We start from the raw sequence: 26,659 nt of genomic DNA, 5'->3' as shown, positions 1-26,659 counted from the left end.
GTTCTTTTAGGCGGCGGGAAGCCCGGCGGGTTCTCGGAGCTGCGGGTGGCTGCGGCGACAGAGAGGAGCGATCCGGCCGGGGGCAGAGAGAGGAGGAGGAGGAGGAGGGGGGGGGGGGGGCGAGGCGAAGGAGAGGAGCCGCCGCCGCCGAGGAAGAGGAGGAGAAGAAGAAGAAGGGGAGCGGCGCCGGGGCGCTGCTATTGTTCCGCACCTGCCGGCGGCCGGGACACGTGGCGCCGCTTGAGCCCCGTTCCTCGCCCCCCCGAGCCGCCTGACCCGCACGCCATCGCCCCGGCACCATGGGCAAAGGGGTGAGCGACGGCAAGGCGGGTGGGGTTAACCGGGGCGGAGCGCATTCGCCCGGGGACGTTAGGCGTACGGTCGGGAGTGGGAAATTCAAGGAGCCGGACGATTTGACCGGTCACCCCTTTTTTTTTCCCTTCACGGCTTGAGGGCGGGCGGGGCTCCCGCTTTTGTCTGGGGAGGCCACGTCGTGTGTGAGGGCCGGTAACGGCCGTTAGAGGGCGGTGCCGGTGCCGCCTGCCCCCCCCCACCCCCGTTCCGAACAACGTGCCTCCCGCCGCCGGTAGAGGAAGTAACGGGAGCGGGGGGGGGTGGGGGACTCCGGCCTCAGACATGGCCGCGGAGGGGGCCCTGTTGCCTGTGGAGGCCGGGCGGGGGGAACCCAAACCCCGCCGCCTTCTTCTTAACGTGCGTGGGTTCTTCCCCCCCCCCCCCCCCCTCCCCGAAAAAGGGCCTCCCGCCCGCGGGGCGTGTGAGGCCCGCAGCCCCCGGGGCCGGTGTTATCTGATGCCCTTTTGGAGCTGAGCTGCGGAGCGCGGCTGCTCCCCTCGTCTCGTACGAGTACTTTAGACTTCTTGAGACACGAGGGCCGGGGGGGGAAGGGGAGTTGTGGGGATTATTAGGGTTTATTAGGGCTAATTTGCCTATGGGCGTGCTGGGAGATGGTGGTAGGAGGGAGGCGGTCGCCCCTGACTTTGTCGTGCTTATCCTGTTAATTGGGGTGATAAAAGCACAACGGAAGGCCGTGCAGCGGTTTCTGCCCTGTACCAGCCTTGTTTCCACCTTGTAGCCCGCAAGGAGGAGAAACCCTTAATTCAGACCGTATCTCCTAACTAAGGAAAAGTGGATGTGAAGGCGCTGGAAAACAGGCGTGAAGACTTTTTGAAGTGGGATGTTGTGATCAAACACCCGTGTGTGGAGCAGAAACACCTCTTGGGTTGCTCTGTTTTTATTTTATGTTGAAAAGTAAAGACTAGTGGCTGGGTTTTATTGTTTGGATGTTTGTTTTTTTCCCTTCAAATACTTCCCTGTGTAGCTTGTATAGTTGGATGTGCGTAGACTTCTACTTACTTTTGTTCTAGACTCGCTCCTGGAAAATTCCCAAATCTCTCTGCTGCCCGAGGAGAGGGTAACCTAACCACGCAGGGCCGTGAGATGCTGAGGTGGTGGCGTGTCCCTGCCTACAGGTGTTCTGTGCTTCCCAAGCGCTGTTCAAACATGGGCTTGACTTTGCATTGTCCTCATCGGTGCGGTACAATGGTGGCAATGTTGACATAACCGTGTGAATAGTAGGGGAGCTGCAAGAACGTGGCTGAATGGACAGTTACTTGGAAATGGGGCTTGAGGAGTGTGTGAGGTGGGTTTTCAGGATTGGGGGGTGGGGGGTGTGTGTGGTTTTTTTCCTCAGTGAAGTCCTTTTGATGCTTGGCAGCCCAGCGTGATGTATTTCAGTTTGGTGGGCAACAGGCAGCTTGCACAGTAAGAGGTCACCTGAGAGATAAAACATTGAGAGGGGGTTTGGTGGTGTTGCAGTCCTCTGGATGCTTTAAATCGTCAAAGAAGCCTTAGGGTTGTGTGCGTATATATGACTGTAGTGCAAAAAGCTTCAGTGGCTTAGGCTGCCTTGGCTGGACTGATAGGAGGCACAAATGCTTTCTAATATAGAAGGCTGTTAGCTGTCTTGCTTCCATTTCAGATTTCATAGGTTGCATGGATAATAGAGCAATTGGCCTGAAGCTGAAGCGCCAACACAAGGGATAATCCAACAGTATATGGCTGCCTTAGGCTTTCTGGTAGCAAGTCACAAGACGTGTTCATTTAGTGTTGAGAATGTATGTGGCTAGTTGGGCACCAGAAAAATGAGGATGTGAGAGAGCAAGGTTGTGAAAAAGGCACTGTGTGGATGGAACGCTGAACAGCATGTGCCTGCCCCAAGTTAGGGTGCCCGAAAAGGAAACCTCTTTCCCATGGGAGCATGCAATGGAAGAGAAAGTAAGAGCGTAAGTGTGAGAGGACAAGTTCCTTGTCTTTGTGGCTGTGAGGAGAAGCCGAGCGGAGTGTCTGTTTTACTTTAAATGGTAACGGGACGAGGGGAGGGCCGTGAGCTGCAGGGGAATGTTGTTCAGCCCAAAAAGCAGATTATCCAAGGGGGTGTGCGTAGTGGAGGAAAGCAGACGGGATTTCATTTCTGTTCAGAGCTGCCTGGAAACTGTCTGCGGACAGCAGCATGTTTCGCTGTGTCTCCCTCACTCCGTCTCCCTTGCTGCATAGGCATAGCACACGATCGTTAGTGTGCGCTTTGAGTTGCTTCTGGAGGTCAGTGCTAATGCCTGAACCCCAGTTAAGGGGTTTTTTTCCTGTCAGAAACTAGGAAGGCTTACTGCGTAATGCACTAACTGAGGAAAAATTACGCAAATCAAAGCGATCCTTATGTGGTGCAATTAAGAAATCTTAATATATTACTCTCCCCCTCCCCCAGCTTTTTCATTCCAGCTTTTTATTACAGTGGCTAGAGGATACTCCTTTTGCCAGAGAAAACCCTGGGCCCAGTCAACGCGTGTTTTTGCGAAAGCAGTGTAACAGGATGAAGGGTCTCTGGCAAGTGGTCTGTACCTGCGGGTTGCAATCGCACAACGCAGTGGGATCCTGACCTGCTGAAAACGGCAGAAGGTCATGCTTCACCTAGGCCTTTTCAAGGGGTAGCTCAAGTCACCAGCTCCTCTGGGGGAGAACTGCGTCCAGTCTACTGATCTTCATGTGTTTGACTGCTAGAGGTGTCTGGATTGATGGTAGAGCTGTGCTAACGTTCCAGGCAAAGAAGTGTGGGAGATGACAGTCTGTAGTTGGCACAGAGCCGAAAAACCAGGAGGGGCTGCTCAGCTGTGCAGCAGTGGCATTTGGAAGGCCAGCTCTGCACTTCAGTCTTCAAGCAGCTCCATGAGAAGTAGAGATGTTTGTACTAATATCCAGAGAAGTCTTAAGGTGTGTGGGTGGTCCTGGTTTTACCCTGATGATGAAAACCCTTGCAAGGTTTAGATTCCTTGTTAAGGCAGGAGAGCTTGTCCTTTCATAATTTGGGAAGCAGCAGTCTGTTCACAACGAGCAATTAATAGCTGTTGAGTGAAAACTGCTTCGTACTGTCCTAGATGCTGAGAGTCTGTTCGATTGATGCAGTTGATTAGACTTGTGGTTAAAGATAGGAGATTGAACACAGCTCTTGGGACGGAGTAAGAGGGATCCAGAGAAGGCATTCGCATCTCTTGCTAAGATTACATAGGGTCATGGAGTGGTGTTTCCACTCCAATAGGCATAGTCTCTATCATGACTCATCTGGTTAATATATTTACTGAAGGCTGTCTCATGAGGCAGCAGGACAGTAACTTTTCTGTTTTCTCTGCACAGTTGATTATAATGACATAAGTACTAGAACAGACCAGGCCTCCAGAGACTGTGTAATTTATTTTGGCTGTTGCTTGACATTTCTTCTTGGATTAGGTGATGTTAGAATAGGGTACTTCTGAGTTTGTCTGCTGATTTGCACCCCTCCTGTTTCCTGGTCAATCATGGCTTGTGTTGAGAACATCAGCCATGAGTGGCTTAATTAGTCCAGAGCGGAAAAGCATAAGCTGTATCTGAAAGACAACAGGATTTTCTGGGGGCTGTATAAAACTTCTTACACTGGTGTGTACAAATGTTGTGCTTAAGCCAATGGTAAAAAAAAATCTTGCATGGAAAAAAAAAAAGGCTGTGTTGTTTTTTTTTTCTGTGGCAGTTTTGATGAGTCAGAGTTCCTAGGCTAAGTCAAGTAACAGGGGTGACATTTCTGATGAGACAGACCTTCCTTTGTGTTCAGGCCATGTGATTAGTTCTCCATAAGATGTGAATCTGGAGTACTGTAGGCTGCCTTCTCCACGTATGGCAGGAAAAGGAGGGGAGAGCAGGGAAATCCTACAGCGCTGAGGGGTGGGATGAACCCCTTGTCCCTGGCAGCCCAGCCAGCACAAGTCTTTGTTGAACAGATCGGGCTCATCTTGCCAAAAGAGAGACAATGGCCCTGAAGGCACAGAACAGGGGCAGGACTTTGACTCCGATCTGTGTCAAGTTCAGATTTGAATGATGGAGCAGGAAGTTCAGGCTCTGCATGAAATGATCCTATAGTAAGAGCTGATACTGATTCTACTGACTTACCTTTTCTGTAAGGGTGGGATGCGGTACTAAAGTAATAGAAGGGAAGGTATTGTGCTTTCTTTTTATTATTTTTTTTTTAACTGAGGAACTCTGAGCTCCTTGGTAAGATGGACTTCATTAAGACCCAAATACTTGGGTGCTTAAGGAAAGGAGTAACTATCGGCTTTTTGTCCTGACTGCAGCTGATCGCTGGGGTTTTTGTTCAGGTTTTGTTTTTTTTTTTAGCAAATCATGCTTGAACAAGGGCGGTGAGCCTTTTCCGTGTTTGCCCACTTGTAGGTTGTCTCTGTGGCTGAAAGGGCTAAACACTCCTACGTTCCTGTGCTGTTCACCACTGCCCCCAACAAGCTGAGTAACTGTACTTCTCACAGAAGTTTCAAAGTACCAGGAGGTTTTTAGATCACCTGCAAGAGCTTGCCAACCTTTTCTGGGGGGAAGGGGTGAAGCTGAAGGTGAGGGACTGCTAGTCAAGGCACCAGCTCCTTCACCTTCATTAGAAATCATGTCTTGTCTCCAAGCAGTAATCAAGAAGCATGTGTTTTGTGCAGGAGTGTGTTTGGACTTGTCTGCTAGAGCTCTAGCAGAAATCAAAGTTGATTCCTTTGGAGACTTAAAAAGAGAGATGCTTCATGGTGACTTTTTATGAGTTGCCCCGTGGCAAATTCTTGTGATGCTGGAATGCGAGGACCGTGATGGTTTAAGTTCTGTGGCTTTTGCTTTTTTTTTAAAGAAATGAAATGGGAATTTAGGTGCAGGGAAGAGAATGTTAGGAATGCTGACAGTCTGTAGTTCTGTATCCTTTTCCTAGTCGAGGGGAGGCAAACAACTCGCCTCTGTTCCACTTATTGAAAACTGTTTCCATTGCACAGCTCTAGCTGCCTTGCAAGGATATGGGGGATGCAAAGCTTGCCTTTACTGAACAGGGCAAGAGAGGGCTTCTGTGCATGTGAACTGTATGACCGTGGCTGCGGTGGTGTGCACAGAGCTTTCTTGGAACAATAAAAATCCTTGTCTAGATGTGACTGATGGGTTCTTTTAGAAAAGTCGTTACTTTTTTCCCTTTTTGTGTGTGTAGTTTCACTTTTGGTTTTGTTTTCTACTTCTCTTGGAGTAAATAATAAAAATTTCCTGTGCTTGCTGCTCAACAGGACAGTTCTTGGATCCTAACAATAGTTTCTGTGTCCAGATCGCTCTCCGGAATCCAGTTTGTGATTTGAGGTGCTCATGCAAAGATCAAGCAAGGCGATGCCTTTGAAACCTTTTCTTAATCTTGTTAACAGTTTGACTCTGGTGCCACTAACTGCTGTTTCATCTCAAAATACTTCTCAGGGATCTCACTGGGTGAAAACCTCATTGCATAAAACTTGGCAGGGATGTAATAGGACCCATGCAGAAGGGAAGGGAGGAAAAAGCTGCTGTTGGAGGCTTGTAAGAGTCAGGAAATGTATGGAGTACTTAATGAAGGAACTGCACCGCGAGGCTGTACTGGTACCTGGTTTTGGTATCGCACAGGGTGTCTAAACTTCTTGCGGTTCAGGATTATTTCTGCCTGTAACTCTTATGTACTCTTTTTTCTGTCTTTTAAGTGATGTTTATGTGTGCTACGTCATGACTTGCTTGTCTGTAGATGCTTGTTTACCCCATCGTGACAAGATCTAAATCTCTGCATGATTTCATGTAGAATTATCCATAATGACAGTGAATGAAAAACCATCTGAATAAAGAGGCTTTAAGCGAATCATCTGCTCTGTGAAGTGTAAGCAGGACTGAGCACAGATTGAATCTGCGAAAGTGTCCTGCTGCTTTGTATACCATTCTTGCTGGTCCAACTGCCATAAATTGAAAGCAGATTTCTGTTGCGTAACCACCCAGCTAGAGTGCCAAACTGAGAATGAAAGTGTTGGAATTTACCCCCAGATTTGACCAGTCAGAGATACCACCTCTTATTTACCTTCAGTTGATAGGCTGCTCCTTGCCAGAGGATGTGGAGGGAGGAGAAGTTAATGCCTTGAAGGGAACATACGTATGCACTCAGGAATTGGTTTCTTCTGCTCTTCATCACTGTTTCAGCTTGAGCTGGGGCTCGCACATCAACGCTGACTGAGTAGCATGTAGCTTGCTTTCCTCCTAGCTAGGCTTGCACAATATCTGGCTGTGATCTGTGTATTGGGGATGCTGTTGAGCACACTTGTCTGCTCACTAGCTCTTTTTTTTTGTTTGTTTGTTTACTGAAGTGGCATAACTTTAATAAACTGTAATCGTTTTGTCTGCATAGCAGTCTCCTGTGCATAGTTCATGTCTACTACCGTAGAAGTTGACTGTAAGGTGTTTCTAACAGTACTGTGTCTTCACTTGCAGGCTGGAAGAGACAAGTATGAGCCCACTGCTACATCAGAGCATGGCGCAAAGAAGAAAAAGGGGAAGAAGGAGAGGGACATGGATGAGCTTAAAAAGGAAGTCTCAATGGTAAGAGTGCAGGGCACAGAAAGAGGAGCTTTGAGAACGTTTACTACCCTCAAAGCCCTGTGCCTCATGTGACTTATAGAAAAGAGCTGGTGTGTTGACAGCATGTTGTGACTGAAGGCATTGATCTCCCTTCTTGTCCCCTCTGTCTCCAAGCCAGACATGCTGCAAGTGTTTCAGCACCAAGATGATCACACAGCAAGCCCCGAAAACATCACTTCTCAAAAGGCACTTGACACAGAACCCAAGTCTCTGCTTGCCTGCATTACCCATAGCACAGTGTAGCTGTATTTCCTCACCCAGGCAAGCGCTGTCTGGATAGCAGCATTGCAGGCTTTATTGTCCTGTCATATGAGTGAGACTGCTGTTTTCATTCCAGCTGAGGAGTTGAGTCTGTGCAGCTCCATTTACTGCTGGCCTCTGCTCAGACTGACCTCAGTATTATTCCTTCTAATCATGTTTGAGTCTGTGGGAAGTGTCTCCCCTCCCCATCTGTGAATGTTGGATGGTGCTATACATCTGTCTATGAGCATCATCCGGCTTAGAGCTGCTCTCCGTGAAGGTGATGCAGGTTTTATTTCTGTGCTATGGATTTGGGTCTGGGCTTTCACATTTTTGTCCCCTCTGTTAGGGAGAAGGGATGCTAAAGCTTGCTTTAAGGTGAAATTTTGTGTTCAGTAGTGATGCTAACTGAAAGCATCTGCTCCCTCCAGAACAACCTTTTAAGTGAGGCACTGCTCTGCACCAATAGGATCCAATTGAAAAATAGCCTGGCTGCAAAAAGGAGCCTCTCTGGGGGAAGAAACATTAAGCTGGCAGCATTACTTAAAAATGTGTGAAATTACAGGGTTAATCTTCTGTACATTCCTACCTTCCCTCCCAACTCCTTTCCTTTCCCCTCCTCACCCCCTCACCTGCAAAAAACCCCACAAAACCACCCCACTGAGGCTTCGCGGAATCTGGGGGCATAAAGTCTGCACTGAGATACAGTCAGAGTTTGTTTAAAAAGCTGTCATGTCATATCTAAATAGACACAATGCTGAAGATGAGGCTACTTTGAGTTGTGGAATGAGATTGAGATTTTCTTCACAGAGAAGGTGAGCTAGAGGCTTGCTATCTCACCAAACTGTTACAGATAGGAAACCTGGGGTGGGGGGGTGGACTTGCTGAGCTTTTGCTGATCTCTTTCCTCCCCGACCATTTCTTGTCTTTCAGGATGACCACAAGCTGAGCCTTGATGAACTTCATCGTAAATATGGAACAGACTTGAGTCGGGTAGGTAGACTTTGTTTTCCCTCTTTCCTTGCCCTGATCTGAAAAGGATCAGTCTTGGCTCAGAGCACTTCACGAAGGGAGATCCGGGTGGTCTGGTTTTTTTTCCCCTCTTTTGTTTAATCTCCCCTCCTCCAGTTAAGCTTCCCAGACTTCGGGAAAACTGTCGAGCTCACAAATACTTCTTGTCGTCCTCCCACTGCACAGCCTGGCTGCAATACTTTAGTGACTTTGTTTCTAACAAAGTCACTGTTATCTGCCTCTGAATTGTTCCAAGGTCAAGTTGATTCTTGGATTTATTTTTTCCCAAGGAGCTTGTAATAAAGGCAAATGTTTGTTATACTGCAGATGTAGTCTAGTGAGCTAGCACATGCCCAGAGATTTAATGAGGGCTAGTAGCAGTTAAAATTTTACCCTTTTATAGTAGAAGTGTGCAAATGTCCTAGCTAACATCAAAGTCCAGTGCAGAAGCACTGCAGCAGTTTTGCACCTTTGCTCTTGTTTGTTTTGCTTGATGTTTTTTGCATGATTGCATATAGCAACAAGTCTGCTTTTACTCTATAACAGCGCAGAGACTTGCACTTTCTGTGAGAGAACTTGGCTCCTGGAAGGCCAATCCAAAGTGTCATCATCTTTATGGCCCCCAGCTTTCACTTGTTCTATAATTTGATAGGATGGATTGCACTGGGCTGTTCCTCAGAGGTCAAAGTCTGCTGCTGTAGCCTTCTTGTCCTGCCCCTCTTCAGTGTTTGTAGGTCCATGGCCTGCAGGCTCCTCAAGGAGCATCCAACATCCCATAGCTCCTCTTTTGGTATTCAGCTTTCACATCATGCACTTGTGTTGCAGAGCCCTGGCAGCTGTGGAGATCTCATTACCTGTTAGCATCTCCATGTTGCTGTAGTAGAACACGAACAATTTCAGGGCTACCTTCCCCAGTCAGTCTTGCCACAATGCCTATAAAAGGAACCTCTCTTCTAGGGTTTGACTTCTGCACGTGCGGCTGAGATTTTGGCTCGTGATGGCCCAAATTCCCTCACGCCCCCACCCACCACTCCTGAATGGGTAAAGTTCTGTCGGCAGCTCTTTGGAGGATTCTCCCTCCTGTTGTGGATTGGTGCTATTCTATGTTTTCTGGCTTACGGCATACAAAGTGTGATGGAGGAGGAGCCCAACAAAGATAATGTAAGTAAAAATGTCTGGTTTACTTCAAAGGCAGGTTGAGCAGCCTGTTTGGCTCAAAGCAGATTAACTTCTTCCTCTAAGCATTCAGTCCAGAAGCTTTTCCCATAAGCATGGGAAATTCAGTGTGTGAGCTTAACATGTCTTGGAGTGCTTCCACATAATGAAATGAACAGCTGACTTCCTTCGTGTTGTGTTAGCAACACTAGCTTGTGGATGGCCTTTCTGTACAAAATGTACAGAGACTGCAAGTACCTCCATGCTTTGTAATGGGGCACTTAAATACCAAGCAATTTATCTGGACAAATGGGAAGCCTTTCAGGCAGACTGTCCTCTGACTTGCTTTCTCTGCTCCTTGTAGCTGTACCTGGGTGTTGTGTTGGCAGCTGTGGTTATCATAACTGGCTGTTTCTCTTATTACCAAGAAGCAAAAAGTTCCAAGATCATGGAGTCCTTCAAGAACTTGGTGCCTCAGGTATGGAATACCTCATTTCCTTGAGATCTGCCAAGCTGTAGCTTGGGGTTATTAACTGTTTTAAACATCGACTTCAATTGCAAAAGGCCTGACTGTTACTGTGGGTTACTAGCTCTTAATTTCGAGGGGTCTATGAGATTCTTTCCTCTATATACTCCAAGTAACTATGCCAGGGCAGTTCCTGGCACCCTGTGAGTTCCACCAGCTTATTAAAATTCAGAGGACACTTTCTCGATAGCCTAGGGAGTTCAGTAACTGGTGTGATAAGAATTAAAACTCAGATTCCTTCATGGACAGTCTGTATTGTACCTAACTATCTTACTGTTACCTTGGCAACAAGGAACTTTAATATCAAGAAAACAAAAATAGCTATTTTTCTAAAATAACATACATATTGGAGATAAATATCTTAGTACAAGTAGAAACCTCATAGAATCATAGCACAATTATTTTAAGGTACTTTGATCTTTTGTGCCCCTTAAGAGTTGCTTTTGACATAGGTTGTTTCTTTACTGTCTTTCAGCAAGCTCTTGTAGTCAGAAATGGTGAGAAGATCAGCATAAATGCTGAAGGTGTTGTAGTTGGAGATCTAGTAGAGGTGAAAGGAGGCGACAGAATTCCAGCCGACCTTCGGATCATATCTGCGCATGGTTGCAAGGTACAGCAGTGACACGCTGTTTGAAAACTTTATTATGAAGGATGATGAATTAGTCTGGTTTCGAAGAATGTCTTCTATGCTGTGAATGGGTGGTGGAGTGGAAGAGAAGGGTGGGGAGAGAGCCTAGGGTTTTATCTGCTTTCATTGCTGAAGGCATCTGCCTGCTTGCATATGACAAAGTAATGTCTTCCATGTAGGTGGATAACTCCTCACTTACTGGTGAATCGGAGCCTCAGACGAGGTCTCCAGACTTCTCCAATGAGAACCCGCTGGAGACCAGGAACATTGCTTTCTTTTCCACCAACTGTGTGGAAGGTATGTGATTCTCCCCTAAAGTATTGACAATGCTAGTGATTGAACTGCATAGGTAAACAATGCAAATGCTGTGTGAGTTCAGTGTGTTAGTTGGTAGCCTACTCCTACTGTGCAAGAGCAGGCTGGAAGTTCCCAGTAAAGGCTTTGCCCGTTCCAACTGCAATACCATACAATGGGCAAAGAAGGCTCCACAGCACTGCTGTTTTTTCTTTGTAGCTGCTTCTAGAGGAGTGGTGTGTCTTAAGGCATGACTGCCTTATTACAGCAGTGCTAAAGTGCAGATAACATAATGTGAATGCAAATGGTTAGGCAGAGCTATAAGAAATAATACAGCTGCTGGAGAAAGCAGGAACTTCAAACATCTCTGGCAGAACCTCCTGTTGCAGCAGTATGGTGGTAGGTACTCTGTGCTGAAGCCCAGAGCATCTTTTCCATACCCACAGGGTGTCAAGGTGAGGTGTGACTGTTCAGTGATGGTGTAGAATTCTGCCTGACTCCTATCATGTCCTCTCCAGACAGGTTCTTGCCACCAGACTGTCCCCTGCTCTTTCCCACCCCCCAAGAAAAAACAACCCAGCAAAACTGAAGGATATTCTTGATTTTTCTCAAGAGCCTCAGGGAAAGAAAATGAGCCCTTACAGAAGGGAAGAGAATGCAGTCTACTTCTTGAAGATGGCTTCCTCTCATTCCCTGCAATTGGCACTTGATTCCCTGGGATAGAAGGCAGAGGGCGTACAGCTTGACCAGTCACATGAGAATCCTGTGCAGCACTTATCTCCATTTATTTCTCATGCTGCTAGAGTAAAAAAGGCTGCAGTGGGAGACTTTGGCCATTGGAATGCCTACCTGCATTATTTTGGGCAAAGCTCGCTAAACTCTAGGACAGGCTGAACAAACTCAGTTTAGTGTGTTTTGGGAAGGGTTTTTGTTTTCTGAAACCTTTCTCTCTTCTAGGCACTGCCCGTGGCATTGTCATTAGCACTGGGGATCGCACTGTGATGGGCCGTATTGCCAGTCTGGCTTCTGGACTGGAAGGGGGGAAAACTCCAATTGCCATGGAGATTGAGCACTTTATCCACCTCATCACTGGAGTGGCTGTGTTCCTGGGTGTCTCCTTCTTCATCCTGTCACTCATCCTTGAGTACACGTGGCTGGAGGCTGTGATCTTCCTCATCGGGATCATTGTTGCCAACGTCCCTGAGGGGCTGCTTGCAACTGTCACGGTGAGCGAAGTTGGTAAAAGATTGAATGAGTTGTATATATGGTTCTTAAGGAAGCGGAGTGCTTCACGCTCAGTGCGCATTCACAGGGGTAAACACTAAAGTAATGGAAGGAGCTCTGTGGTGCGTGTGTAGGGCTAGGCTTTATAAATTTGGTGTATTCGGACTAGTTGCCTGTATCAGTGTCAAGTTCTGCAGCTGTTTTTCTAATGAAGATGAGTCCCTAAGCTAGACCTGCACAGAGGCTTGGCATCATAGAACTAAAGTGAGAAAGGCTAGGAGTTCTGGACTTGTCTTGCCTTTTTCTGTGGCAAGAAGAGGCCTTCCTGTTACAACTGTTCGGGGCCTCTATACCCACAGGCACACCAGCCCCTCCAACCCTGAAGGGCTGGCAGAGCGTCCCAGCTTTTGATCTGGGACCTGGCAGAGGTTCTTGTAGGTTTGGTTTCCTGAAGAGATGGTGGGAGTATCTAGGTGTGCTTGGCTGTGTAGAGGGTGGTGGTGGACAGGGCTAGAGGCTTCCATACAACCTTAGGAAGCAGAGCAGCAGCTGGGCTGGGGAATGAACAGTTGGGAGCTGGAAGCAGGTTAAGAGCCTCTGGCGAGAAAGGGTAGTTGGGGTTGCTCACTTCCTACACCAGTAAGTTGCAGCCCTATCATCAGAGCTATTTTGGGCCTTCTCATATATGACCTGCCTTCATGTATTTTCAGAGTTCTTATGATTAGGGAACTGCAACTTTTAACTAAAATGTTAGTCTGGGGCATGTTATTTCCTTCCTAATGCACTGAGAAGCAGGGGACTGAAGCCTTGTGAGTCTTTTTCTGGAGGCTTTGTGATGAGGAAAATGCCATTTAAACCTAGCAGCTGGGCCTAAATGTTGCTATTTATTTTGTGTTGGCAGGGTGGGCATGGAGTTAGGGAATTGCTGCAGGGCACGTAAGCTGGTTGTCATCCCATGCCCACAGTGTAGCAGTATATTAGTGCACAAGCACGTCTAACCTGTTGTCTTCTTCCTTGTCTCCAGGTATGTCTGACACTAACAGCCAAGCGTATGGCTCGTAAGAACTGCTTGGTGAAGAACCTGGAAGCTGTGGAAACCCTGGGATCCACATCCACCATCTGCTCTGACAAAACAGGCACTCTGACACAGAATCGCATGACGGTTGCACACATGTGGTTTGACAATCAGATCCACGAGGCTGATACTACTGAGAACCAGAGTGGTAAGACCATCTTTGCACTTGAGGCATTTCATTAAAAAATGGCTTTTCCTGGGGCTTCTTGTACGCTTGCACTTCTAAGAACCCATGTTTCTAGCTCTCCAGTCCAAGTGAAGTTCATAGTGCAAGGACTTCTAACGTATGATCTACAGTGAGCCTTAAAAGACTTGCAGTAACACATAAAAAGCTTTGCACTGTACCACAGGGTTTTTTTATCAGGCTCCATATAGGCTGCTTTTGCTCAGAATTACTCCATTGGAATTTGAGCCTCTTGAACGTTCAGCCCCTTATGTTTGTCCTGTATGTAGAAATATTTGCTGTTCTGTACTTCAAAGTACCTGATTATTTTTGCCGAAGTGTATCTGATGAAATTGCCCTATCTTAAGTCTGCTGAAAGTGTGGACAGCAGAGGTGTTGACTCTGATAATAAATTGGGTCTAATTGGACATAGATGGAAATTTCCCATGTTGAACTAGATGGCTGCCCTCGAACAGGGGTTTTCCCAGAACATCCTTGTTGTGTTTGCAGAGCGGTAGCAATGAATGAAGTGACTGTAAGACTTCAGCAGGAAGTTTCTTGTAGACACTGATAAGAATCTGAAATCTCAGTGTGCTGTGCAATTGAGAGAGGTACTTATCTCTCCAGAACTGTTTAGTACAACCAAATTCAGGTGTTTCCTAGCTGTCATCTACCTTGTGAAATGTTGTGCTTGCAACACATTATTAGCATAAACTTTTTCCAGTGGTGGTGCTGCACCCTGCCCCCAACCACTCCAAAACATTGTGCTTGCCTGAACCACTTAAAAACTGCTTTACTGTTCTTGGTCTTTAACACTAGTGCAAAGTAACAAGCTATAAATAAAGTGGAAGGCACTCAGTTTTGGCCTGGCAACGGTTGGCTTGGCTGCAATAGAAATAAACCTAGAAGACTTCACTTCATGGAAAGTACACTAGCTTATCAGTTAGCTGTCTGTTCAGTTCATCTCCCTTGGAGCCAACTTAAGAGCCACCATGGGAGAAGCAGTATCTTTATTTAAGCGTTGTTCCTTTGGGAGCTATTTCATCCAGTTCCTGGGTGATAGATAAAGTGAGAAAACCTGGAGGTGGAACCCAGCATCCCTGACTCAAGCCTCTCTGAAAGAATGTTATCTGTCCAGAATTCCTTGGCTTTGTCAGCGTGGCCTCTGCTGCTGCTGGATGCAGCTATTACTGGAATCTTGAAAGCAGAGGTGTTTTCTTGCACTGTTGGTATTTTACCCTCTGGTCTTAAAAGAATCAGCTACTCCTCAAGTACCTGGGAAGGGAGGAGGATTGAAAGAGATGTAGTGTGCTGACAGGCTCTGTTTCCTGTTTCTAAGGTAAAGGTTTCTTGCTCTTAAGCCTGTGGGATTTTGGGCTTATTGACATTCTTCCTTGGCTTTCAGGTGCTTCCTTTGACAAGAGCTCAGCTACTTGGAGTGCATTGTCCAGAGTTGCAGGTCTCTGCAACCGTGCTGTGTTTCAGGCCAACCAGGAAAATGTACCAATTCTTAAGGTGAGTTCCTAAAAGAAACGTTTGTCCTGTTGCCCACCACCACGTTCCCATAGTGGTAGTGAGACTACGTCCCGTGGGTCACAGGAACCTGCAAAGTAGAGGTATCTGCCATTCCTAATCTTTTCTGCAGTCTGGCACTCTTGTAGGAGATGTGCTGTGGGCAGAGGAGTTGAGACTGGGAAGACATTTCCCACAGCAGACTCCCTGCCATCCACTAGCATCTACAGTCTGTTTGGGAGGTCAGGTAATTCAGACAGGGCTAGGAAAGACCAGAAAGGTTTCCTAGGCATTTCCTAATGCCTGGCTATTGCGAGAATCGCTGTCTCTGGCATTTGTACACTTAAAAGCTACAAACACACAGTTCTGGGAGCTGGGAGAAGTAGACACCAGAGCTGGGGGAGCAGCAGTCGTGGGAGACTGTTTGTCTTTAGCCAGCCTGTTCTCACTGGCAAGTCTTGACTTTTTAAGCTTTTGCTGGTTCAGTGCTGGTGCAGATGTTAGCATAATATCAATTCAGATTCCTGCTTCTGAACTGTGACCCAGCAAGGGCTGAAATTAACTGTAAAGTGCTTATAAGCTGTCAAACATCAGTCATGTTGCTTAGTAAACTTCCCAAGGGCGTTCTGATGCTGTGGTAACAGAAACGATGGAAAAATTATTTTTCCCTAGCACTTCTCTGACTATAACTTCATGTCATGTTTTTTAGACCTAAGATAAAGAGCTGGAGTTCTTTCCATCCAAGGAAGACTTGGGAGGGGGGGAGTCTTGAAAGTCTTTAGATACCCAAAAGCAGTATAAAAACGGAAAAAAAACCCCAAAAAACCCCACCAAAACTAAAAAACTTCTCATGGACAAAGAGACCAGAAGGGCAAGAAATATTTGGTTTAAATTGCAGCAAAGGAAACTCAAAGCAGGACACTGAGAACACACAGATCTCCAGGGCTGAGAACCCCCATCTACAATCTCTACCAGTGTATGGGGCAGGAGGCATGGACAGATTAAATCTTACATGCCAGACACTTGATAAGCTGATCTTATGTTGGGGTGGGAGAGCCCATACAAGTCTTTCTGTGTGCATGTCATCAGTCTTCATCTCCCATTTGCTATTCTTCATGGGAAGCAACTTACAGCAGTTCTTAAAGTTTACCCTTCAGCCTGTCTTTCTCTGACTGCACCTGCCTACCTGACTTTCTCTGCCCTTTAAAATGGCTTCTTGACTTTTGCACCAGAAGACTGCTGCTCTCTCAAGCTGGGAGGCCTGGCATTCTGAAATGCAGTATTTGTCAGTACTAGATAATAGAATTATTTATTCTTTGCTCTCATATCATGTTATGTAGAAGCTGGGACTGGGCAGAGATGAATACACTTTTTTTTTTGAAATATCAGATCTTCTGTGGTGAGTCTGCTGGGATGTACGTGTTGATAGTTGTTTTCTTTCCTCAGAGAGCAGTGGCAGGAGACGCCTCTGAGTCTGCACTTCTGAAATGCATTGAATTGTGCTGTGGTTCTGTCAAGGAGATGAGAGAAAGGTATCCCAAAGTGGTGGAAATACCATTTAACTCTACCAACAAGTACCAGGTAAGCATGTGTCCTCTTGAGGGAGAGCTGTTGTGTGAAGCACTTAACATAAATTTGCACGCAGTGTGCCTCAAAACTTGTTTTGGTGCCAAAATCTTGTCTAGCCATTACTTGCTTGTAGACTGTTCAAGACTATAAATTTAAGTTAACGGACCATACTTAGTTACACTGTGTAAGAGCTTCTGGAGCTGCCTTGACACTAAGGTGTCAGCTGTTGAGGAAAGACTAGACATGCTTACTACCTGTGCAGCCGTAGTGCGTGGAGAATGGAAGAACTCAAATCTGGGAATAGGAATGAATTGCTGGGAAGTGACCTTAACAGGTGGAACTTGGATATAAAAAAGGTCATCTGTGGTTATATGTCAATGTTAAAATACATAGTAATTCCTTAGTTGTGAACCTTTTTAAAGTCGTGGGTCAATAAAAACTAGAGCAGAATATCAGAAACTGCTGAGCTAGTCAGAAAACACTGAGTGATGGTGATTACTTGTGACCTTTGTGGTACTTGTCAATAAAACAGTTCCATTTCTTCCACCCTAGCTGTCTATCCACAAAAATGCAAATCCATCAGAATCCCGTTACTTGCTGGTGATGAAGGGAGCTCCAGAGAGGATCTTGGATCGCTGCAGCACCATTCTTATTCATGGCAAAGAGCAATCACTGGATGAGGAAATGAAAGATGCTTTTCAGAATGCCTACCTTGAGTTGGGAGGCCTTGGGGAGAGAGTGTTAGGTAAGGAAAAGCAGCCTTAATAAATGGGGAAAGATTTGTCCCTCATGCTCCTGTGCGGAGTCCCCACAGATTAAGTGGAGGTTGTACTCTGTTCCTGCAGTGTAACCATAGTGTTGAGTCAAGGTCACTTCAGCAATTCACATAGGAACAGTCCTGTCTTTAGCCTTTAATCTAAAAGGCAGCCTGCAGGGTCTCGTCTTGCCCAGCAGCTGGGTCGCCTAGATCAAAATGAAGCAAAGCATTTGGTACCTTCAGTCTCCATGGGGCCACATGGTATTAGATTTGCTCCACTGCATGTGAACCAAGCTGTGTCTGGGCACCTAGCAACAGCTATTAGTTATCAGAATATGAGTGTGACTCTTGCCTCAATAGCCCTGGCTAAACCTCTGATGCTGCCCTGTTATTCTTGCATAGCTGTTTGGAGAAGCAATAAGCATTTGCTCTCTCTGCCTCCTGATACGTAGGAACAGAGTAAACACGGGTTTGATGTGTTACAGGATTCTGTCACTTGGCTCTGCCTGACGACCAGTTCCCTGAAGGCTTCCAGTTTGATACAGACGACGTGAACTTTCCTGTAGACAAACTCTGCTTTGTAGGACTGATGTCTATGATTGACCCTCCTCGTGCTGCTGTGCCAGATGCTGTTGGCAAATGCAGAAGCGCTGGGATCAAGGTAGTTTATTCCAGGGTTGAAAATCGCCTTGCTCTATACCTGTAGATACAAAGGGCTTCCGTTACTCTCTGTGTTGCTGTAATGTGAATGAAGAGAAGTATTGATCAGGTTTTAACTAGTACTACTTCAGGCTTCATTTCTGAGTTACAAATGGTTGTATGTTAATGGACTGAAAAATGAGTTAGACTCCAGACTGCTAGGGCGCTGGCAGGTGCTGATGGCATGGTGTCCCCAAGCATGTGATTTGGCTCAGATGTGTTCTGCATGTCCCACAGTACTGACTGAGACGAGAGAGCAAAGCACAGGCTGGAAACGGAACTAGATCTATTGACTCAGTATTAACAATTTTCTTTGTCTTCTATCCACCTTAATCCCTTGCATACTGGTAACAGGTTACTGCCTGTACCTCAGGCATGCCTTGTGCCAGGGCTTGCTAGTAGAACAAAAGCCACGTGGCCTTTTCAGTCTCAAGGGAACCTGCCTTTTGGGCAGTGTTGCTCTGCAGTACCGGCAAGGCTTTCACGGCAGTCTGTTTGCATTTCAGGTTATCATGGTTACTGGAGACCATCCGATCACAGCCAAAGCCATTGCCAAGGGTGTCGGCATCATCTCTGAGGGCAATGAAACAGTAGAAGATATTGCTGCTCGACTCAACATTCCTGTCAGCCAGGTCAACCCTAGGTACTGACTGGTGGGGCAGGCCAGAACTGTTCAAAGAATTAAGCATATGCCTCTCTCCTTGCCTTGGATAATGCCTCAGCATCTCTCCCTAGATATGAAAAGCTTGGCATCTGCTTAGCTCAGCATGTTGTGGCTCCTCAGTGTTTATCATGTGTTATGTGAAGAATGCAAAAGGCTGTCTTGAATGTGCATGTCTCTTGTGCATGGGAATTGGTTAGGAGTAAGCTCAATACAGGAAATTTGGGCAGTTTCTTCTGTCCTTTCTCTGCCCTGTACCTGCCTGTCCTGGTCTGTCCCCATGCTGGGGGAAAGAAACAGCCAGCTGGCTGGAGTCTCTCGGGGGGCTGACTTTTTTCCCCTTGAGCTAAGCATTTGCCCTGCCTGGTTCATGTCGCTGCACAAGCACCATGTACTGGCCCAACGTAGCAGGCAGGAAAAAAGAATCTAAAATGGCATGGGGGAGGGAAGTGGCTGTTTGGGGACTGTCTTGAGCAATGCTGCTGCAGAGCCTGAAACCACATGCTCCTGTGATTCCAGATCTTTAAACAGAGGCTGGGTCTAGTTTTGCCCCCAAACATATACTTAATCAAGCTTATTTAGTAAGATAACTTACAGATTCATGGGAAAACTCTGGTAAAAAGAAAATGCCTAGTTTGTTAGTCACAATCCAGACTGAATGGGCTACTGAAAGTAAACTCTTTTTAACTGGTTTATACTGTTTAGAGAGAAGAACTGAAATGCCACTTATAAACTTGATCATTCAAAGCCCAGTTCTGTCCCTCCTGCTCTCAAACGCTCTTCTGGGTGCGATTGTAGGTGGGCAAAGGGAGCAGGATTTGGACTGGGTAGAAGAATTGGCACTAGTCAGTAGCTACAAGCAGAATAAATGTGACAATGGAATTCTTTCCTCTTAGAGGTTAATGTTTGCCTTCATAGCTTAGTGCAGAACTGAGGCATCCTCAGAAAATGTGCTTTGGCATAAGCAGGCTGTTTGCAGAATGGCTGGGCTGTCTGCATTGCTTAGCTTGACCCAGCCTGTGTTTGGGCTGGAGGGTAGCCATGTAGCTTATGAACTGTGAATAGAGACACCCTGTGGGATGAAATTGCTTGGGGAAGACAAGTATTGTGACTGAATTCTTTTTTTTTTTTTTTTTTTTTTTTTTTTGAGGGTAACTTCACAACCTAGCAATGCAGGCTGGGGATCACTGGGCTGTGTGACTGAGCAGGTCAGCAGCTGGCTGTAAGGGTGGGGAAGGAATTTCCCTGTCTAAACTGGGTGATAGCATAAGCTGTGTGGATAGTCTTCTAGACCTATAAGGGATGGTATGCCGGCTTAGAGAGGTGGTAGTTTGCTGTAGCATGCAGGGTACCAAACCAGTCTAAATATAACGTTGCATGCTTTTGTTGCTGAAGAGTGTAAAATAGTCTGAACTGGCATTGCGTGAGCTCTCTCCTCTCTGTGAAGAGCCACGTGTAGATCATCAGTCTATGGCGAAAAGGATTGCCTGCAGAAGCCCACAGCATCTCTTGTGACGTTGGAAGCTAGCTGCCTGAGCCAGGGGTTCCTTTCTTGCAGAGAGGCCAAGAGCTGTGGAAACAACCAGTCTTTGCCTTGATGCATTTTAAAAAGCCATAGAAAGAATTAGTCTGCTCATGGGTTTTTTTGCTGTTGCTTGGCACTGTCTTGTTGTCTGTGTTCCCCATCTACCTTTTAAACTTGGAGCACCAAACTTCTGGACAGAGGCTGCCTGGGTTAGTATTCGGTTACAGCAGGCGTTGGTCTTTCCCTAGAGCACTGAAGAGCCATAGTTTTATGGGGCAAATACAACTAAGGAGAAACTTAGTTTAACTTGTGAAGTAAAACATTATATTGTTTCTTGATTGCAGGGATGCCAAAGCTTGTGTTGTTCATGGCTCAGATTTGAAGGACATGACTAGTGAGCAGCTGGATGACATCCTGATTCATCATACAGAAATTGTCTTTGCCAGAACATCTCCTCAGCAGAAGCTTATAATTGTGGAAGGCTGTCAGCGACAGGTAAAGAGAAGGGAGTCCAAGGATTTCATATCAGAGAAATCCCCAGACATGTAGATATATAAACTACTAACCAGTGCTGCCTTCTGAAGTGGCAGAGCTTATTCTTCTCAGTGCCCTCAGGTAAAGGGCCAGGCTAGATCTCAGTGTGTCAGCAGTCTTCAGCTGCTGATGTCTGGCTGCTGTACAATACATAAATAAAAGGGTCTTGCAGGAAAACGCCTTCAGTTTGTACTAACGCTTTCTTCTGATCCTAGGATGCTTAACACACTTAATTCCTAAATGCTCTGGAGGTGCTTGGCAGAGGAGGATTCAACAAGTTTAGATGTTGTCCGACATCTCCTTTGGAGAGAGCAGCATGGTTCTCCAATAAGCCTGATCAGAATGGGGAAAGGGGTGAGGGGAGGACAAGGAGAAACTGATGTCTCTTTACAGGAAAGTGAAATAGGGATTTTTATGCTTCAACTCCTGAAAGATAGAAGAAAGCTTTTTCTGCCCAAAACATCTTACATGATGATTTCAGTCTTTATATCCCTCTCTTTGACTAGGGTGCCATTGTAGCAGTCACAGGTGATGGTGTGAATGATTCCCCAGCCCTGAAAAAGGCTGACATTGGTGTTGCTATGGGTATTGCTGGCTCAGACGTCTCCAAGCAGGCAGCTGACATGATTCTGCTGGATGACAACTTTGCTTCCATTGTCACTGGGGTTGAAGAAGGTGAGTTTATCACTTGTGTGCAGTGGTGGCGAAGTGACATGCTTCAGCAATGTTAGTTACTCATTCCCTCTGAAATAAAGGTATCTGGAGGGCTCTCCTTTATTTGAGCTTGTCTCCATGACAAGTGTTTTCAAGGACAGCACTTCCCTCCTCCATTCGAAGTCTTCTCCCTTTCCACGGGACCAGCATGACCCTTTGGGATGGGTAACAGTAGAAAGCAGCTGAGTAACAAAAGCTACTTTGTCCTTCTGCCTGACACCAACCCTACAGTCATCTTTGCCAGCTGAGTCTGACACATTTTCCTCCCTGTTGGAGCAGTAGCTCTCAAACAGGAGCAGAACAGAGGATATCTCCAGGGGCTCTTGATGATCTTCAGAAACCAGGGCTTAGTATCTTACTGCTGTATGCAGTGAAGCCTGATTGCTCTGACCAAGAAGGTTACTCTGTATAGGCGATGCTGTGGTGGAGCACACAGTCTCACGCTTATGTGCAAGAGACCCCTTCAGTTTGCTGCACTAGAATTTTGCCTTTCAGTGTTACCACTGAAGCTGTCTATGAACTGCTTGGCTGCCTTCTGCTGATAAGTGAGAGTTATGTTGTTCTCTCTTCCTTGCCCTAGGGCGTCTGATCTTTGATAACCTGAAGAAGTCTATTGCTTACACCTTGACCAGTAACATTCCTGAAATCACGCCGTTCCTGATCTTCATCATTGCAAACATACCCCTTCCACTGGGAACAGTCACCATCCTCTGCATTGACTTGGGCACTGACATGGTGAATGTCTTTTTTTTTTTTTTGGTCTCAAGAAGAAATGTGGGTGTTCTTAGGTATCCTAAAGAAAGGACAGGTGGAAGGAAAATGCTTAAATACAGTTTTCTCTAGTGTTCTGATTTAAAACAAGTGACCATTTGATATTCCCTTAATCCACACTCCCTGTCTCATGGCTGTGAGCCTGAGGATTCTTCAGTACCATGTAAGGACAAACTGGGGATGGGGATCCTTCCTTGAATACTACAGCTAGGGCTTTTGGGCAGTGCTGTTTCTCAGGCTGAAAACATGGGGCATTGAAGGCTATATACAGTGGAAAATTGAAACGGTTCTAACAGCGGTTCTACCACTTGCAAAGGTCCCTGCTATCTCCCTGGCATATGAGCAAGCAGAGAGTGACATCATGAAGAGGCAGCCCAGAAATCCCAAAACAGACAAGCTGGTGAATGAACGGCTGATCAGCATGGCCTATGGGCAGATTGGTAAGCTGGTCTGTTTTCTCTGGCACTGATTTGAACTCGGTGGTAGCGGGGGTTATACACCATCCTGAGTCAGTGACTTTTCTGCTTATTTTGGTAGGGTTGAGGTTTGGGATGTGTAAACCAGAACCTCAGGCTGTTAAGAACTTGCCGTGATTCTGCCCCCATGGCACATAGCGGTGGCTTGTGCAGCTTGATCCATTGAATCGCTTTCACAGTAATTTTGTTTAATTGCATAGTGCTGTAAAGGAACTGGCTGACAACCAGCTCTCCTCTGGTTCAGACTTGTTCAGCAAGAACATAGATCCCATTGTTAGTTTAATTAGAAGTAAAGGATTCTCTCCAGCGTATCCCTAAACACACAGTATTAGGAGCCTTGATTAAAGGCAGCTAGAGAGATGTGCCCAGTTCACAGGACTGGAGCTCATGCTTAATTGCAGCAGACCTTGGGAACCTTCTTGACTGTATTTTGCAAGTGTTGGGGGTGGGCAAGGCTTAATGAGAATACAAAGGGAGTTTTATCTTGTGTCCTTGAGTACCATGCCATCACAGCACAGGGCAGAACAGAAGTAACTCTGTACAAAGTTGGGAGCAGAAGCTTGCTCAGCAAAAGGGTTGCAGCTGAACTTGATGTTAGTGTGAACTATTTCTATAGCTGTTGTTTGGCAGACTGAGCACCACAAGGAGTAATTTTTTAGGTGGTTGGGGTCTCCTGCAAACTGCTTTCTGTTAGTCGCACCACACACTACCTTCCTCAGTTTTATCGTCCTTTCTTGTCTGTTTAGGTATGATCCAGGCCCTTGGAGGTTTCTTTACCTATTTTGTAATCATGGCAGAGAATGGGTTCTGGCCTTCTGGCTTGCTAGGAATCAGAGTTCAGTGGGATGACCGATGGGTTAACGATGTGGAAGACAGCTATGGGCAGCAATGGGTAAGTTTTGAGGCAAAGCTTAGAGGCTGCCAGCCAGAATACTAATGCCTGCTGAACTTGGTGTGAGCACCAGAGAGCAAAGGCAGCATGTCTGAACGAGCGCTCTCTGCTTTGTCTGCTTCCTAGACCTACGAACAGAGGAAAATAGTGGAGTTCACTTGCCATACAGCCTTCTTTGTCAGCATTGTGGTTGTGCAGTGGGCGGACTTGATCATTTGTAAGACCCGAAGAAACTCCGTCTTCCAGCAGGGGATGAAGTAAGTGAGGCTGCCCATGTAGGATTTAGAATGGGACTCTCTGTATTCTCCGGCACATGGCATTCTAGTTCTTCGTCCCAGCAGTGTCTGGGCATCTTGGCATAAGTCTTGAACAGTCTGGTGCCTTGGCAGTGAATAAGGGGGACTGGGTGCTCTCTTGTAGTACCTGCTACAGTTGTCAGGCTGAGACAGTGAAATGCTGACTTCTGCTGGCATTGTCTGTGGGAGGTAGCCCACCTCAAAGGACAGTGACGTACTCCAGCACACAGCCTTGTGTGGCAGCAGAGCAGCTGCTGTATCAAGAGACCTGGTGGCATGAACCCCAGCCTCCTTCTGAATTTGTGATGAAAGCAATTCCTAGTTGACTTAGTTGTGAACTGGAATATCTCTGTGTAGAGACATAAAAGACCCTTGTGACAACCGTGCCATCAGCTTGGATGGCCTGATAGTCCCCACCTGATGGACTTCTGGTCTAGCCCAGAATGTCTGTTTCCATTCACTACCATGTGGCCACTAGGTGTTTTTTTAGGATTTCATCTGTGAAAGTCCCTGACTGCTTTCCTGTTTCTACTAGGAACAAGATCTTAATATTTGGTCTCTTTGAAGAGACTGCTCTGGCTGCCTTCCTCTCCTACTGCCCTGGGATGGATGTTGCTCTAAGGATGTACCCTCTCAAGTAAGTTGCGTCATGCTTTTTGTGCAGCAGGCTGTGTACCACAGAACAATAGTGCTTGGGTGGTGAGATGGATAAAAAGTAGTAGTGAGCTTGTGGATCATGAAACCTAGTCTTAACCCAGAAGAGCTCAGCCTAGAGGGTGTAAGTGATCCTTTGCTGTAATGTGGCACGCCAGGGCTTTGCTTTTATTTACTGCTTATGGAAAGTTTGAGGAGCCTGCAGTTTGGTGCCCCACTAAAAATTAGCAACACAACTTAAGTTGTACTACTGCACTGTAGTGCATCTGCTCTTGTACTTACTTGCATGGGGTATTTTTATGGGTAGGGTTATGTACCTCCAAAGAAAGCCAGAAAGCCTCCATGGGCCAAGGGACTGTTCTCTACTAAAGAACTGGTGATGACATCTTGTGCCTTTTTCTACCTTCCACAGAAATAGCACAAGTAGTAAAGTCTTTTGAAAGATGCTACATAGGTGCAGATGACCAGTTGGTGCACAGTAACTTTCCTAACAGTTGGGAGGGTGCCAATATCTTAAGCATTATTGCTCAACAGCATGCAACGTTTCATGGCAGGGTTTAGTCTCAAACTTTGAACAGTCCTCTGGCTTAGGTGACATAAAATTTTCATGGCAAAAAAAATCCTGGTACATCTTGGTGTTCCCTTCAGAAGTGTTGTCTGGAGTTTGGTGCTGAAGTGTGAGCATTTCCTGACAAGAAAGCTGGCCTCTGCCCAGTGCCTGCAGCAGCTAGATGTTAGCATGTGTAAATTGTAAGGGAAACCAATACGGTTTAAGCAAGCGAGGCTGTGGGCACAAAGGTTATGTGTACTTAGAGGAAATATTCCTAGATTAATAGGTGGGGAGGTGCTGGTACAGAGATGAACAAAGGTGCTGTGACGCACCTTGGGTTGGAATTAATATCCAAAAGTGGATTAACCTATTGCAGCAGAAAACTTGGTGGTAATTCTTGGCTTGGAGGGTTCTCGGCTGACCCACAGCCTTGTGGGAGCTGGTACGCTGGCAAGCTGGGACACGCCAGCCTTCCTGCACTCTTCTGTGCCATCAAGTCAGAGCTCTGCTAGGCAAAGAGCATCTCCACTGCCTGTGTTCTCATTGTCTCCTCTCCCGAACAGGCCAACCTGGTGGTTCTGCGCTTTCCCATACTCCCTCCTCATATTCCTGTATGATGAAGTCAGAAAGCTCATTATCAGACGCAACCCTGGTGGTAAGAATATGCTGCTAATCTGTGTGTTTCCTTCCCCACCTCTTCATGCTGCCAAGTTCTGTAGAAGCTCTGATAATGCTCAGCGACCCCCAGTGCTGAGCCCTATGCAGGGGTGTATTTTGCTGTGTTTTCCCTTCCTCAGCATTTAAATGGTGCAGTTAGTTCAAATTAAGGACTTTCTCTGTCCCTCTCCCTGCATTATCCTGCAGTATATGAAAGTAGCAATGCACTGAAGTAGATGGAAAAGACTGATTAAAGCTCGGGTAGTTCTAGAAAGCTGAAACGGGGCCTGAAAGCTGCAGCACACCAACAGTTTGGCAAGATGATTCCATCGTGGCAGGTCACTTACTAGCTCAGGTGCTACAGTGCAAGTTTCCAGAGCTTATAAAAGGAGCTCTTGTGAAGCTCATAACCTGGTCTTGCCTTAAGACTAACTCTGCTTTCTCCCTCCTTTTCCTTTAGGTTGGGTGGAAAAAGAGACCTACTACTAAAAAGCACCTGTAAAACATTCCACGCACAGCCCATGCCACCTCTCCACCATCTCCCCTGTGTGTGTACTTCATCTTTGCAAGTGCAGAACTTCCTGGACAGGAGCGAGCTGAAACGAAAGGAAACATGAAGAAACATGGACTGGAGGCGAAAGCAAGGGGGAGGTTGGGGTGGGGGGAGTGTCTGACCATCAGTCCATGGGGATGAGAGTTTGAGTAGTTTTATGTGCCTTTTTGTTTTTGTAAAAGGAAACTGAAGATTTTATATGTGGATTTTTACAAATAAAGATGGATTATAAGAGGATGCCCCCACATGGTCTGAGGTGGATGTTTTTCTCAAGGCAGAATGGTTCAGAGCAGCCTCCCCTCCCTGCTTAGGGTGTGGTGGTGACAGCATGGGTTAGCTCTTGGCTTCCCATTTTTGTAGCAGGGAAGCAGAGCTGCTTGACCCAGAGACAACAGCATAAGTGGTTTTTAAAAGCCCTGATGTATTCCACTCTCTAGTGCCTAATGTGACAAACTGCTTGCGAGCACTTGCATTTCAAAGCCTAAAGCTCAGGAGGCTTGCTGCCATGTAACTATGCATCGTGGCTA

The 26,659-nt window shown here is 46.5% G+C and overlaps 1 protein-coding gene across 1 annotated transcript; it reads left to right on the top strand.

Moving 5' to 3' along the window:
- The first annotated feature begins 86 nt into the window (after positions 1-86).
- Positions 87-26,377, top strand: ATP1A1 (ATPase Na+/K+ transporting subunit alpha 1). Its single transcript, XM_049824495.1, has 23 exons — positions 87-311; positions 6,850-6,957; positions 8,170-8,229; positions 9,205-9,408; positions 9,767-9,880; positions 10,404-10,538; positions 10,736-10,853; positions 11,808-12,076; positions 13,099-13,297; positions 14,718-14,827; positions 16,271-16,405; positions 16,946-17,138; positions 17,636-17,811; positions 18,356-18,492; positions 20,380-20,530; positions 21,076-21,244; positions 21,864-22,018; positions 22,371-22,494; positions 23,277-23,422; positions 23,549-23,679; positions 24,254-24,355; positions 25,486-25,577; positions 26,040-26,377. The coding sequence occupies exons 1-23, from the start codon at positions 300-302 to the stop codon at positions 26,066-26,068; spliced, it is 3,069 nt and encodes a 1,022-aa protein (XP_049680452.1). The 5' UTR covers positions 87-299; the 3' UTR covers positions 26,069-26,377.
- The last annotated feature ends 282 nt before the right edge of the window (positions 26,378-26,659 follow it).

Source organism: Accipiter gentilis, chromosome 21, assembly GCF_929443795.1.
Source record: "Accipiter gentilis chromosome 21, bAccGen1.1, whole genome shotgun sequence".
Classification (NCBI taxonomy): Eukaryota; Metazoa; Chordata; class Aves; order Accipitriformes; family Accipitridae; genus Astur; species Astur gentilis.
This window is presented reverse-complemented; position numbering and strand designations above follow the sequence as displayed.